The following is a 13,931-nucleotide window of genomic DNA, read 5'->3' as shown; positions in this document are numbered from 1 at the left end:
TTAATAATAAACGATTGGGTTGTTATATCTGTTTTTTTCATATAGCCGATATTTTAAAATTGATCAAAAGTTGTCCGATACATCAGTGCATCTCTATTGGGAACTTAACATAGAAATGATATGGTTCCTGTTCCAGCTCCAGTCTGCAGGGAACAGCGGACACTTCATGAATAAAGAAGTTACATTTCTTAATACAATGTTAAGGCTTTTTTCAGTATCATATTTTATTTTCTCTTAAAGCACTGGTAGATTGTTATACAGTATATTCAAAACGTGCAAGAAAATCTCCTAGTGTTGAAAAGTTATTAGGAAATTAGATTGTTCCTTAGTAATTTAATAGAGTATGTTACGAACAACATTTTATGTAATCTGTGGTGGAATACATTTTAAAGGTAGCAAATACAAATATGACTAAAAGCTACAAAACACTTATTTTGTATTTCATGTGTTTATTTCTTTAAATGGATAACACAAAAATGAAAATAATGTTGATTTTGACATGTTGAATTTCAATGGATGGACAAGCAATGAGAGAATATTAAAAATATCTACAAAAGCCTTTAGAACAACACAAGGACAGAATTTTCATTTTTTGATCAGCTAATGCTCTAAAAGCTTTATTTTCCTTGTCTTTTGTTTTCTCTTTCTTTTTCTTATAGGTATGTTGCTAGGTATTATCAAATGTTTTTTGTTTCTTGTTTTTTTTCACCCTGCTCATAATGTGGGTTGCTCAGTGTTTTCAAATGGATTTGTTTAATTAATTCCATATAGCATTCTGAAATTATTATTCACTTTCTTCTTTTCTTTCAATATCCCTCTCTTTTCTCTCCTTCATTGTATTTGCTGAATAATGTGCTATGTTTAAGATAGTTAGGTGAAAAGGGGAGGCTTTAAAAGCTGTTTGAGGGCCAATGCTGCTGTTCGTGGGGAGTGTGTGAGAGGAAGAGAGAGAGACACGCACATTTAGAAACAAGCTTTACCTCCTGGCTAGCAGGGCTCTTGGTCCGTCCTGTCCCTCCTGCGGTTGCTGCTCAGTGTCTAGGGATAGCCTGTACAGAGCAGAGTTGCGCACCAAAATCTGCATGGCTGTTCATGAGTCCAGGACACTCTCCATTAGTCTATTAAAAGTCATTTGGCTGGATGAGGATTCTAATTTCTTCTTTTATTTATATTTCAGAGGGATTCCATGAAAGATGTCAGAGGAGGCGATTGTTATTGCCAAGTGGGACTATACGGCACAACAAGACCAGGAACTTGACATTAGGAAAAATGAGCGCTTGTGGCTTCTCGATGACTCAAAAACGTGGTGGCGAGTGCGAAATGCATCTAACAGAACGGGCTTTGTTCCTTCCAATTACGTTGAACGCAAGAACAGTCTGAAGAAAGGTTCTCTGGTGAAAAATCTCAAAGATACACTTGGTAAGAGACTTGTTTCTTTAAATTTATTTATTTGTAATATCCTGACACAATGGCAAATAAGAGTGTCTGATTTAAAGCACATGCTTGTGTATTCATTAGAGCTGTGGAATATAATCATTTTTACAAAAGAATCGATTTAAAAAAAAAATGTAATTAAATAGGCCTATAATACATATTAATCTGCTGTGTTATTGTAAATATAAAATAGGCTACTCTTATTATATATTAATAAAGAAGTTGTGCGTGTCTTTAGGAAGCAAAACACTTGCGTCTGATGTTTCGGTTATATATATATATATATATATATATATATATATATATATATTAGTTACATTGATCAAAAGCGACAATAAAGACATTTAAAATGTTACAAAAAAATCTAATTCAAACAAAAGTCTGTTCTTGTGAACTTTCTATTCTTCAAATAATTCTGAAAAGTATCACTGTTTTGGCTATTTTCAACATTGATAATAAAAAGAAATGTTATCTGCGCACCAAATCAGCTATTAAAATGATTTCTGAAGGATCATGTGGCACTGAAAACTGGAGTAATGATGCTGAAAAATTAATTCAGCTTTGCCATTAAATGAATAAATTACATTTTTAAAATATATTAAAAAAGAAAACATTCACTTTAAATTGTTATATTTTGCCAAATTAGCTTTGAATGATTCTGTATTTTTCCAGGTAACAATTAGTATCATGAATTATTAATATTATTATCATCATAAATATAATATTACATTTTTATTTGATATTTTATTTAAATTATTTTTTAGAGATTGACATGTATTCATGAGGGTATGCAGGGGTCCTCTCTATGATATAATTTCCTTTGTTTATGTTTTTGGATGTTGGTTTTTACCACTTGATGTTTTCAAATATTAATAAGCAGTGTTTTTCCCCCTTTAGAAATAAAAATACTGCCGCAGTGCTTAATTAATATTTTCTTTTCAATGATTTAATTTTTTTCATTATGATAGTTCCATCTCTCTTGTATTTCGGAATTATTGCCTGTTTTCATGTGAGAAATTCAAAACCTTCAGAGATGCAGAAATAAAACCTTCAACATCAAGGTTGCGTAAGCAGGAAGCGGTAATTTAAAGGCTTTTTTTGTAAAACCTAATTAGTTTCCCATCTGTTAATCACACATGGGAGCGAGGTGAACCGATTGATCAGCTGTGTCTTGGGGCTTAATGTATGAGTTTAGAGGAGTCAGACTCAATTATCCTGGCTGTGAAGTGGAGACTAATGTGTCCCAGACTTTCCAGCGCTGATTATACAGTACTTCGTTTTGACATTTCAGTTGTCCTGCCATTCTGGTTTGCAGGAGAATAAGACGTTTAACACTCTTAATTCAGCAATTAAAAAAAGAGAAGGGAACACCTTAAGTTACTTTTGTTTATTGGCATGGCTGAATTGGATCATCGAAGGTCAGCAAGCAAGGAAATTGGTTAATAAAGTGAGATTAAATGCATAAAGTATATTTGTGTTATTTAATATATTTAATTATTGCAGATTTGAGTAATATTTTGAGTTTGCATTTCACTGTTTTTATTCATTTTGAGGAAAGCTGAATCTGTTTTTGTGCAAGTGAGATGAGTAAATGCATGCTCACATGTAGTCTAAAACTACAATAACCATCATGTTTAGACAGCGCAAACAACGTCTCTGATTTCTCTCAACATGGGGACGGGAGAGGTGTCAGTCAATAAATGGTAAAACAAAGTAACTTAAGTACTTATTTGAAAAAGTAACTGATATTTTGTTGTAAATTTAAAAGTAATGTGTTACTTTACTAGTTATTGAAAAAAGTAATCTGATTACGTAACTCATTCCTTGTCATGCATTACCCCAAACACTGGTCACACTTGGTTTAACCACCTGGGATGAACAAGCTAAAGACTGTTGATATGCAGATGGTAGTAAATGAGCCGTGCTAATGGCAGTTGCATCTCTTCCTCAACGTCCTGTTCAATCTTCAACTACATGGTTTAAACAAGCACATTTCATGGGTAAATTAAACTGAAATGGAGAGTCTTTTGATTTAATTAGTGTTTCAATCTCATGTACACTTATGGTCAAAAGTTTGGAATCATTTAAGATTTTTTTCCCAAAAAATACTGTACAACATTGTGAAATATTATACAATTCTATTTTAATATATTTTAACATTTAATCCTGTGGTATGGCAGCCATTAATTCAGGCTTTAGTGTCACACGATCTAATATACTGATTTGGTGAAACATTTATTATTGTTATCAATGTTGAAAACAGTTAATATTTTTATGGAAACTGGGATGCTTTGAAAAAGTTCAAAAGAACAGCATTTATTTGAAATGGAAATCTCTTGTAACATTATTTATAAATGTCTTTACTCTCACTTTTGATCAATTTAATGCATCTTTGCAATAGTGCACGGCACAACACAATTTAAAAAGGAAACATAAGTTCACAACACAATGAAATTAAACCACAACACAACAAAATGAATCCACAACACAACGGAAATGAGTCACAACACAACGGAAAATGTACAACACAACGAAATAAAGCCGCAACTAAACGGAAAGGCTCCCGACCACTAGAGGGCTCTCGGAGCGCGATAAAGTTAGTTAGTTTTCCATGAGACTGTTCTATAGAGTCAGCTGTCTAAAAAATATATCAACATCACGATTAAATTTTAACAGTATATAGCATTGTATATCGAAATGGCAGGGGTAGGCAAGTTCGGTCCTAGAGAGCCACTGTCCTGCAGAATTTAGTTCCAACCCTAAGTTTTTTTATTATTTAAGTTTCAAATATTGTAGTTCCTGTAGACCAGCAATTCTCAAACTGTGGTACGCGGACCACTATTGGTCCGTCAGGGTACTGCAGGTGGTCCGTGGAAAGGCAAAATAAAATATAAAATAATATTTTTTTACCTTCATTTTACCAGAAAATTCCCATAAAAAAAAAGTAAAAGGAATATGTAGGCCTATATTGATATAAAATTTAAATAAAATTGTCAAGTTATTGTGTGATTACTAAAATAGGCTAGTGGCGCTCGGCCGTGACGTTCAAGTTCAGTGCCGTTAGAACCACAACATGGATCGGTGGATAGCAACAGGTTCTTCATCAGGGCTCTCAAGTGTCACACATTGAGCGTGACAGTCACTCATTTCGGTCTTTTGTCACGCACTCCCACCACACATTGTATTTCTCACGCAGAAAAACTATTTATAATATATTTAATATGTTAAAATTTCTCTGGCCGCGCCGCTCTAACTATGGAACCGTCCAGAATCAAGCGTGTCTCCCCTGGTGTTGTTAGTCGAGCCACACAATAACCAATCAGAAAATAGCACGATGGTATCTGGGTAAGATTTAACGCACCAACCAATGAAAAAAAAAAAAAAAACAATTGTCATGAAACACCCCCCCCTCCCGCCCTGATTATGCCCTCGAGCGCTTGAGTAAATAAATAAATAAAATATGCGGCAGCCGTTGTGTGCAGTAAACTTTCTTTTAACAAGCCTGTTGTACTGATGTGATGACCAGTTGTAGTTTTAGTGCTAGTAAGCCTATTTAGAGGTGCGAATTAATTCAGGTAGGACTGTGTGTAGACATATTTTATTATGTGTATTATGAGGTGGTCCGCGAAAATTCTTGATTACAAATAGTGGTGCACACACACAAAAAGTTTGAGAACCCCTGCTGTAGACTGACTTACAACAGATTGTGTCAATAGCTCCCTGTATGCACAGTACACAATTTGTTTTTTATAAAAACACTAGGCCTGTAATCCACCTAAAGGTTGTTTTATTTGTATTTATCAAATTATATTATTATAAATTATACGTTTTAACCTCTTGGTGGAATTGCCAGACGGCTCCCTAGGGGTCATGAGCTATGGTAGCGCGTCAAAGCATTCTCGAGAATAAATACGCAGCTATAATTCATGTAGGTGATTTCGAAGTAACCATATACAATGGTTACATACTGTTGAAACTAATCGTGGTGTTGATGTATTTTTTAGACTGGTTAGAATGATTTTGTACATGCATGAAGAATTCAGACAGGCAGGCAGATTTAGCAGCCACCAAGATAACTACACATTGTTGAGTGCAAAATCATCACTTTCGGAGACAGACAGAGCAATTAAGGACATCCTCCACTCCATTTTGCTTTCCTGCTGACATCTATTTGTAAGATGTCCACACACACACACAAACTGCACCACCCCTTTCTTGTCAGGGTAAATGGGCCTCAGCTCTCTACCCTTTTGACCTTAACCTCTCTAGAACATCCTTTTCTCCCCTCCCTCACTTTCCTTATGAAGCTTGTTACATGCTACTCTTTATTACTGACACATGGATCTCTGCATGGAGTCCAAGACAGGAAATGGGAGAATGGAGGGCAAGAACCTCTGCAGTGAGAATATGCAGCCTGTGTCACCTTTTCTTGTATATTTAAGATCATTATTAAATGGCTGTTTTGATGGCTCTTGGTTGGCTCTGGTTTATTTTGGTCATTGGCATATCATCGCTGGACAAGAACATGAACCGTTTAAAAGTAGAGCTTGCCAGCTTAATACAATGCCAACTTTTAATCTAAAAAACAAATTTATGGTTTTATAGATTTTCATGAAGCTAACTGTAGCACAGTAGAGGTTGTGTGGTATAATGGTGGAAGATCTGGGTTTGTAACTAAAGTTGTGGGTTCAAACCCAGACGATATGAACACTGAGATCATCACCATTGTGCCAGTGAGCAAGATGCCTAATCCCAGATAAAGGCCTGTTCACGTCAAAAATGATAACTATATTAGCATCCACTCCACACCATCGGACAGTAATGATCTGTTTATTTTATGTCGTCTGCCTCATTTAATGCTTGAGCTCTTTAAACTTGAGTGGATTTTGATTGGTTGTCAATATTTTTATCATTCATCAGAAAAAAGAAAAAAATCCAAAATTTCAAAATTCCAACGGTATCTTTCCTCTGATGTTATCGTTATAGTTGCGGTGTGAACTTCGCTATTCTCATAGAATTAGAACGATTAAAACTTTATAGTAATAGTTATCATTATAGTCATTGTCCTTGGTATAAATGGCTCTCTTTACTCCAGGGGGCTGTATTTGTATTAAGAGTAGTGAGCTACTTTAGGTATCTACATTTAGGTCTGTTACATGATACTTGCACTGTAAAAAAATAAATAAATGAATTGCAGCACAGTGCATTAACAGAGCTATTACAGTTTATAGAGAACACGGCTGTTAAAGGGATAGTTCATCCGGAAATTGAAATTCTGTTATGATTTAATCACCCTCATTTTGTTCCAAATCTGTATGACTGACTTTCTTCTGTGGAAAATAAGGGTTTGACTGGAAGGTGAGTAAATAATAACAGAATTTTTTTTTTATTCTGTCACTATTCCTTTAACAAAAATACACTGTACACTAAAACACCTCTTATGGCTCTTTTACTTGCTACTGAAAGCCAGTCAAACGCTGTCATGACCGTACAGGCAGCTTCAATCCTTGGCCTTGGGTGTCATGTTTTAAAAGCACATCCTCTTTCCCAGTCTATTGGCCTATCGATCCTCTGTGGACAGAGTGAGGACAGCTCTCTCACAGGCTCTTTGTTCTTTCAATTTGCTTTGATAAATGTGCTCATCCGCTGTCTGTGAGGTGAGACTCTGACTCAGAGACTCTGTGTTTATGGGCTACATAAATGATGTGTGTGCGCGCGCGTGCTGGTTTATTGGTGTTTTTCACCCTCTGGCCTCATAATGTCATCTGTGTCTGAGGTCATTCAGTCAATGCTGCTCATGCATTCGGCTCCTGCTTTCATCCCTGCACCCGATTTGTAGTTATCAAGGTTAACCTCCCCTCTCTGCTCATCCATTGTGACAAGGTTACCCTCTCTCTGACAGCCTTCGTCTGTCTTTCTCTTCCTATTATTATTCTCTTTTCCTCACTCTTTTCCAGGTCTTTTTTCATATCTGTGTATGAAAGATTTTCTCTCAATGAGGAAACTCTGTGAGCTGAGACTGGTAAAGAGATGGAAAATCAAGCAACAAAGTAACAAAACATCACTACAACTATTTAATACAAATTGTCCATTTGATTCATGCAACATATTCTGAAGCTGTATGGTAGTGTTATGTGAGGAACAGAAATAAATTGTTTGTAAAGTCAGTCGCTGAAATTATTATTCGTGAATCATGTTGTTGATACTTTATTGATCCTTTACAGGAAATTACATTAGTGTACATTCAAATATGTCATGGTTGTGGCAGGTTTGACCTCAATGATGTTTGGTCACAAGACAATAACCAATTAACTTTTAAGTCATTGACATCAAACTGGTCTAACATCTTGATGTCATATTTGAATGTTTCTTTAGATCAATGGTTCTCAATCAGTAGTTCGGAGCCCACAATGGGGCCCTAGCAAACTTCCAATTGTGTCTCAAGTTGACTTGCTTATGATTTGCTAAAATCATAAAAATCAAGATATTTTTTATTCTGATTCATCCCTCAAAATGGTTTTATTTATTTAAAGCCTGGATGTGTGAGGAAGTCATATACATTAATATTAAAACACCATAATGAATATACATTTTTTCTTCTAGTCTAGCTCTAAAATATTTCACAGAGTGTCTATTTACACCAATGGAAATAGCCTGCCTTTTTAGTGAGCAGAGTTAGTCAGAACTACAAAATAAATCGCACTGATAACAGATCAGTGATGTGGAGAGTAAGGTGGGTGGCATTAGCTTTTGATCTGTATTTTTCCAAACTCATTATTCCTCCATTTTCCTATTGCTTGGCAGCTCGGAGAAAATATTTGAAAAGTGGAAATAAAGCTTAACAGGTGGGAATAGTGTAACAATAGTGGGAATAAAGTGTTTAATGGATAGATTTAGGTGTAGGGGGGACTTTAGGGATAAGGCAGCATCCATTTATGATTAATAAATATAGTCATATACACTGAATTTGTTATTATATACTACTATACACAGGTGCAAATAGTATCTTCCACTATTTGCGCTAGGTATAGATAGCATCTAACAACAATTTCAACTTGGTTAAAAGAAAATACTGCAATTTGCAGTTAGTGCAAAGAAAATACTTTCTGTTGCCATTTACACACAACATTCAGCTCTTAGAAGTTCTGAAATGTAATTATTTTAAGTATAATTATTTTCTTTTCTTTTATATGGACATTCTTAGTATCTGCAAAATTGCAAGTTAAAAAAAAGCTTTAAAAACTGTCATTACATCAGATAAACCAGTGGAACCTACTGCATTAGTCTACGTTGTTGTGGACAATAGTGGTCTTGTGGTCAACATTTTATGTAAAAGAGATAATTAACATTCTGCTAAATAACTCTTTTTTTTGTTAATAATCATACAAAGAAAATGGGGGTAAATAAGTATTTTTTATTTTTTTATTTTAACTATTCCTTTTAAGATAACTGTCTGGCATTATTATGGATTAAAATCTGCCGGGTGATGTGTGAGTTGAGAAAACAAGACATCCTGTTCTTTCGAATTTGAATGTATTGTAGCCAATGAAATCACAGAAGGGTCCATGAATGAAAGGCTTGATCATCTTTTTGCCTATAAACCGCAGTAGAATGACTCAATCTCCCTAACAAACCCTAAACAGAGAGACTAATGTTTGTTACCGTGAGTGTTAGAGAACACGCTTGACACTATTGTAACTGAAACACCTTGCCTAATTTCCAACTTCAGTCTCGATTAAGTATGTATTTGAGAGTTTTATCTCGCATGAATCAGTGAGACCAGAGAAAGCAGAATGAAACCACTTCATGTTCGAGCTGCACTGCACAGACAGTTTATCAGCTCTGATATTAGACAGTCCAGCGCTAGTTCAGAACAGGTTTACTCTTGGCCAATCTTGACCGCATCACTGTTAGCTGGGAAGTCCATGAGGAAGCATTTAAATTTGCCTGCATTCTTAAAAACATCGCTGTGAGATCTAGTGAGAAGATTTAAAATTTGGTGCAGAATTCTCTGTTACAAACCATATTAGATCAAACTGCACTGACGTGGAAACCAGGAGAAATATTGTGCCATGAACAAATAAGTTGTAGAAAGCTCCACATCACCAATATTCACCATGGATTTAATGTAGCAACGCTAACTGTAACCATGGTATTGTGGCAGAAATAGTAAAATGTTTTTACATTAACCATTTCGGAGTTCATACAACCTTTTGAGAGTGAAATTAAGCACTATTTCCAAGGACATTCAAGTCCTTCACACTTTTATCACAACTTTAAAGCTCTAAATATTATCCAGTTTAAATGTAATTTTTAATGTGATTGGCAAAAAAAATAATTACATTACTTTTGTTCATAAAAGTTCATTTTATCTGCATCTTAACTCTGAATGTGATATTATTTGTTACTGCACTTAATGCAAAATAATAGTAATTTTATTATTAAATTACCTTTATAATTAAAAATCCCCCACCCCCATTGCAATCAAATTAGGTACTGCTGCCTCCAAATGTTAGTCTGGAGCCCTGCTTTAGTGTGACTTAAAAATCCAGCTGTTAAAATTGCATCCTGCTGTCCTGAGAAACTGTTTCCATGGAAAAAACTGACCTTAAAGCCTCTGAGCTTCTTTTTTTTAAGCCAGCACTTTCTCAGGTCACAGTATGCTAATAGAGAACATCACTGCTTTAATGAAGCATTGGGATCATCATACCTGAGGGACAAAATGTTTGAGGTTTCTCTTTGTAAATGTGTCCTTTTGAGAGATGTCTGCTTCCTTCTGGTTTTGTACTACTTCTCTTCCTGTTTGTTATCGGTGATTAAAAAAGGGAAAATTGTCTGATATTTAAGAGGCGTACTTTGGCACACTGTCATGGACTTCAGGATTTTTATATATATATATGATAAAACTAGCTGTTTTAGCTTTTTGTAGCATATTCCTGCACATTGCTTACCACCACACTGCTGCTTTAAAAAAAAAAAAATAATGAAAAATGATGCCAAACTACTGTCATGGAATGAAAAATCACACTGTCTATTTTCTAAATGCATGTTATTTATCTTATTGTAAACAAAATCATATGTGTAATTTTTAATGGGCCATTTACACTACACCGTTTTCAACTATGGGAAAATCTTGAACCTCCCTTGAAACAACAGACTTCTTTTTGGTAATGGTTGCCAAATTAAGTCTTATGGGCTTGGAACGACACGACAGAGTGATGTTAGAATTTTTATTTTTTGGTGAACAATCCCTTTAAGGGTCTCTTTTCAAGAATTTCATATTTCTATTTAGGCTTTTTATTCATTATGATATCAGGGCATTTGTATCACCCTGTCATTTTTTTAATCAAAAATATCAATATGATTTTTAATTCCTTGTGTCATTGATCCATGTCTCCTAATGGAATATATAATTTCCTTTCCTATAAAGGGTTAAATTACGTTTAATACCAGTTCTGAAGGGGGAAAAAAACCCGACAATGCACAATACCAGACACATTCTTCTTCATTTGAATAGAAACGCGCCATGTGTGAATGCAAACCATCATTCTAAGCATCCCTGTCTCACAACACGCACTTAAAAATACACACATAGTATATCATGCTGCTTTTTGCTCCTAAAAATAGGCCACCCCCGCTCTCTCCTCAGTTGAGTGGACACATGAACACCTGCACTCTTTCTCTCTTTCCTCCTATTCTTTCATAGTATAGAGGAAGTTATTGTCATTTTGTATTCTTTGCAGGTGTGTATTGAGAAAGAGGGAGGAGTTTAGGGTTGGAGGTTGAGTGAGTGCGTTTGTGTGTTGTTTACTGAGTAAGGAAAGCAATGGTGAGATGAGTGTGTGAAACTGGGTGCATGGATCATCTGCTACAGGAAGGAAACTGCTGGGTACTGATGTTTGTGGTTGTGTTAATGTGTTATGCACATGTAAATGTGTAGCCTATTTCTTAATCTTTACTATACACAACTGAGTCTATTTTAAGTGATGGGTCAACATGTCGCTTGTTTGGTTTGATCGTTATGTTTATACACTGACAAGCAGCAACACTGAGATCTGTATCACATCGCACATTTATTTCACTATCCATTCGCAGTTGTTCACAATGCCCACATAAGAGGTACGGCTCTGCGTAGCAGAAGGCTTAGGGCATGGTTTAGGGATAGTTTATCGTATAGCATATTATTTATCTTCAGCTAGATATTTGACTTTATAAAGTTTTAAATATGGATGTTTTTCTTACACAAACGCATTGCATCACTTCAGAAGGCCTTCATTAACCCCTTGGAGCCGTGTGGAATACTTATATGATGGATAGATGCACTTTTATGGACTTCAAAATAGAAACAGCCATTCACTGCCATTATAAAGCTTGGAAGAGCCAGGACTTTTTTTTTAACTGTATTTGTATTTGTCTGGAAGAAGAATGTCATATACACCTAGGATGACTTGAGGGTGAGTATAAATCATGGGCTAATTTTCATTTTTGGGTGAAATATCCTTTTAAGTTTGCCTGGTTGGGAGCAACAGAAAATGTGATGAATGAGGTTTAAGAATATAGAAGACACTAAGAGGAAATGTGGTTGCTGCAGTGATTATATCACATGTATTCTTTCAACAGGAAATGATTCATATTGATGAATTTGCAGCGCTAATCAATATCCCTAGCCTTTCTTTTCTACTTCTAATTAGTAGCGCTCGAGGCTCGAGTTTTACATAATTACTGTACTGTGTTCTGTTGTCTAATACCATCTTTCTCTTTCTCAGGCCTGGGGAAAACAAAACGCAAAACGAGCACACGGGAAGCCTCTCCAACTCCCAGCACGGATGAGTACTCCTCTAATGGCGGCGGGGCTGAACGAATATACGACCTGAACACTCCAGCGACGGTGAAGTTTGCCTACAACGCGGAACGGGAGGATGAGCTCAGCCTGGTGAAGGGGGTGCGGCTGATGGTGATGGAGAAATGCAGTGACGGCTGGTGGAGGGGCAGCTATAACGGTCAGATGGGCTGGTTCCCCTCCAACTACGTCCAAGTGGAGGAGGAGGTGGAGGACACTTCGGCCGACTTTCCCGCTGTCTTCTCCTCACAGCCGGGCCTCAGTAACGGTCATGGTCCCAGAGTCCTTCACACTGTTCAGACGCTCTACCCCTTCAGTTCTGTCACGGAGGAGGAGCTGAACTTTGAGAAGGGCGAGACGATGGAGGTGCTGGAGAAGCCAGAGAATGACCCAGAATGGTGGAGGTGTAAGAACTGCCGTGGGCAGGTGGGTCTCGTGCCAAAGAACTATGTGGTTGTGCTCAACGATGGTCCGTTATCGACGGCCTCGGGGTCCCATGCCCAACAGAACAGCCACACGGGGCCCTCCCACACAGGGAAATTTGGCGGAATGGACTGGTACTATGGCAACGTGACACGGCACCAGGCCGAATGTGCGCTGAACGAGAGGGGGGTGGAGGGAGACTTCCTCGTGCGAGACAGCGAGTCCTCTGTGAGTTGAGTCTTTATCTGGATCTAAACAAAATGCAGTGACCAGATAACTGCTTTCAATAGCTGTGAATAGTCACTTGAGTGCTGTTCTGTTATTTGTGTCCATGGTGTCATTTGGAGGGTTATTATCATTATATAACACTAAAACTATTAAAACATTTTCTTACGAATATAAATATTAGATGAAAAACCAAGAGCATGTATAACTTGTTTTTGGGGTCTATTAGAGTAAGTTTACATGCTTGAATGTTCAAAAAACACTTTTTTTCCACATATTTTACATTGTTGCAGCACTTCTCTTCCTAGTCTGTCAGTAACACTCTATGAAGCCCTTCCTTCCGAAAAGCACAATGAGCTCTGATTGGTTGACTGGATCAGTGTGTTGTGATTGATCAACCGCTTCAAGAGTGTATCGGAAATGTCACGCCAGATCCGGGGTGGAAAATAAAACTCGTCTCTTGGACATGGCAACAATACACTACTAACACAACTCAACCAGGCCTCGTCCCCAATATTATGCGTATGCCTTGGGGTGGAATTAGTTAAATGAGGAATATTGTGTCGTATGTTCCTGGAAGAAAACTGAAGATTACAATTGAGGGTTTTCAGGGAGTTCAGAAACCGTACTTATTATTATAGAGAATAACTGCTTTTGGAGTTACTTTGGAAGTGCTTTGGAACTTTGCAGACATGCTAAAACAGCAAGATTACTTACTAAGTTGTTATACGTATTCTCTATGTATCCAACCTAGAAAGTTGAACGTAAAAAAGCATTATAGGTCCTCTTTAAGTTGAATTGTATTGTGGTTTTGTCTTTTGGTTACTCAATTATGCAGAAAATAAATTTTGGCATTAATAGTGTTGCCCTAGAAACGCATAATTCTGAGTCAGAAGACATGAACAGCTCAGAGTAAAAACACCCAGGTTGTCATTTAGTAATTATTATAATTACAATATGTTGTGAAAGCACCATGTGTGTCAAGGTAAAAAAAAAGTCTCTTAAAATA

The 13,931-nt window shown here is 36.5% G+C and overlaps 1 protein-coding gene across 1 annotated transcript in view; it reads left to right on the top strand.

Annotated features, from left to right (window-relative positions):
• nck2b (NCK adaptor protein 2b) overlaps positions 1–13,931 on the top strand; it is a 49,867-nt gene that overhangs the window by 34,268 nt on the left and 1,668 nt on the right. Inside the window, exons 2-3 of the mRNA XM_077199176.1 lie at positions 1,178–1,419; positions 12,201–12,925. Of these exons, the coding sequence (XP_077055291.1) occupies positions 1,194–1,419; positions 12,201–12,925 (951 nt within the window). The 5' untranslated portion in view covers positions 1,178–1,193. The remainder of the gene's footprint in view (positions 1–1,177; positions 1,420–12,200; positions 12,926–13,931) is intronic.

The sequence above is a fragment of the Siphateles boraxobius genome, unplaced genomic scaffold, assembly GCF_051911475.1.
Source record: "Siphateles boraxobius isolate OS27281-9 unplaced genomic scaffold, OSU_SipBor_1 41, whole genome shotgun sequence".
Classification (NCBI taxonomy): Eukaryota; Metazoa; Chordata; class Actinopteri; order Cypriniformes; family Leuciscidae; genus Siphateles; species Siphateles boraxobius.
Note: the sequence above shows the minus strand (reverse complement) of the source record. Positions and strands in the feature narration are given on the sequence as shown.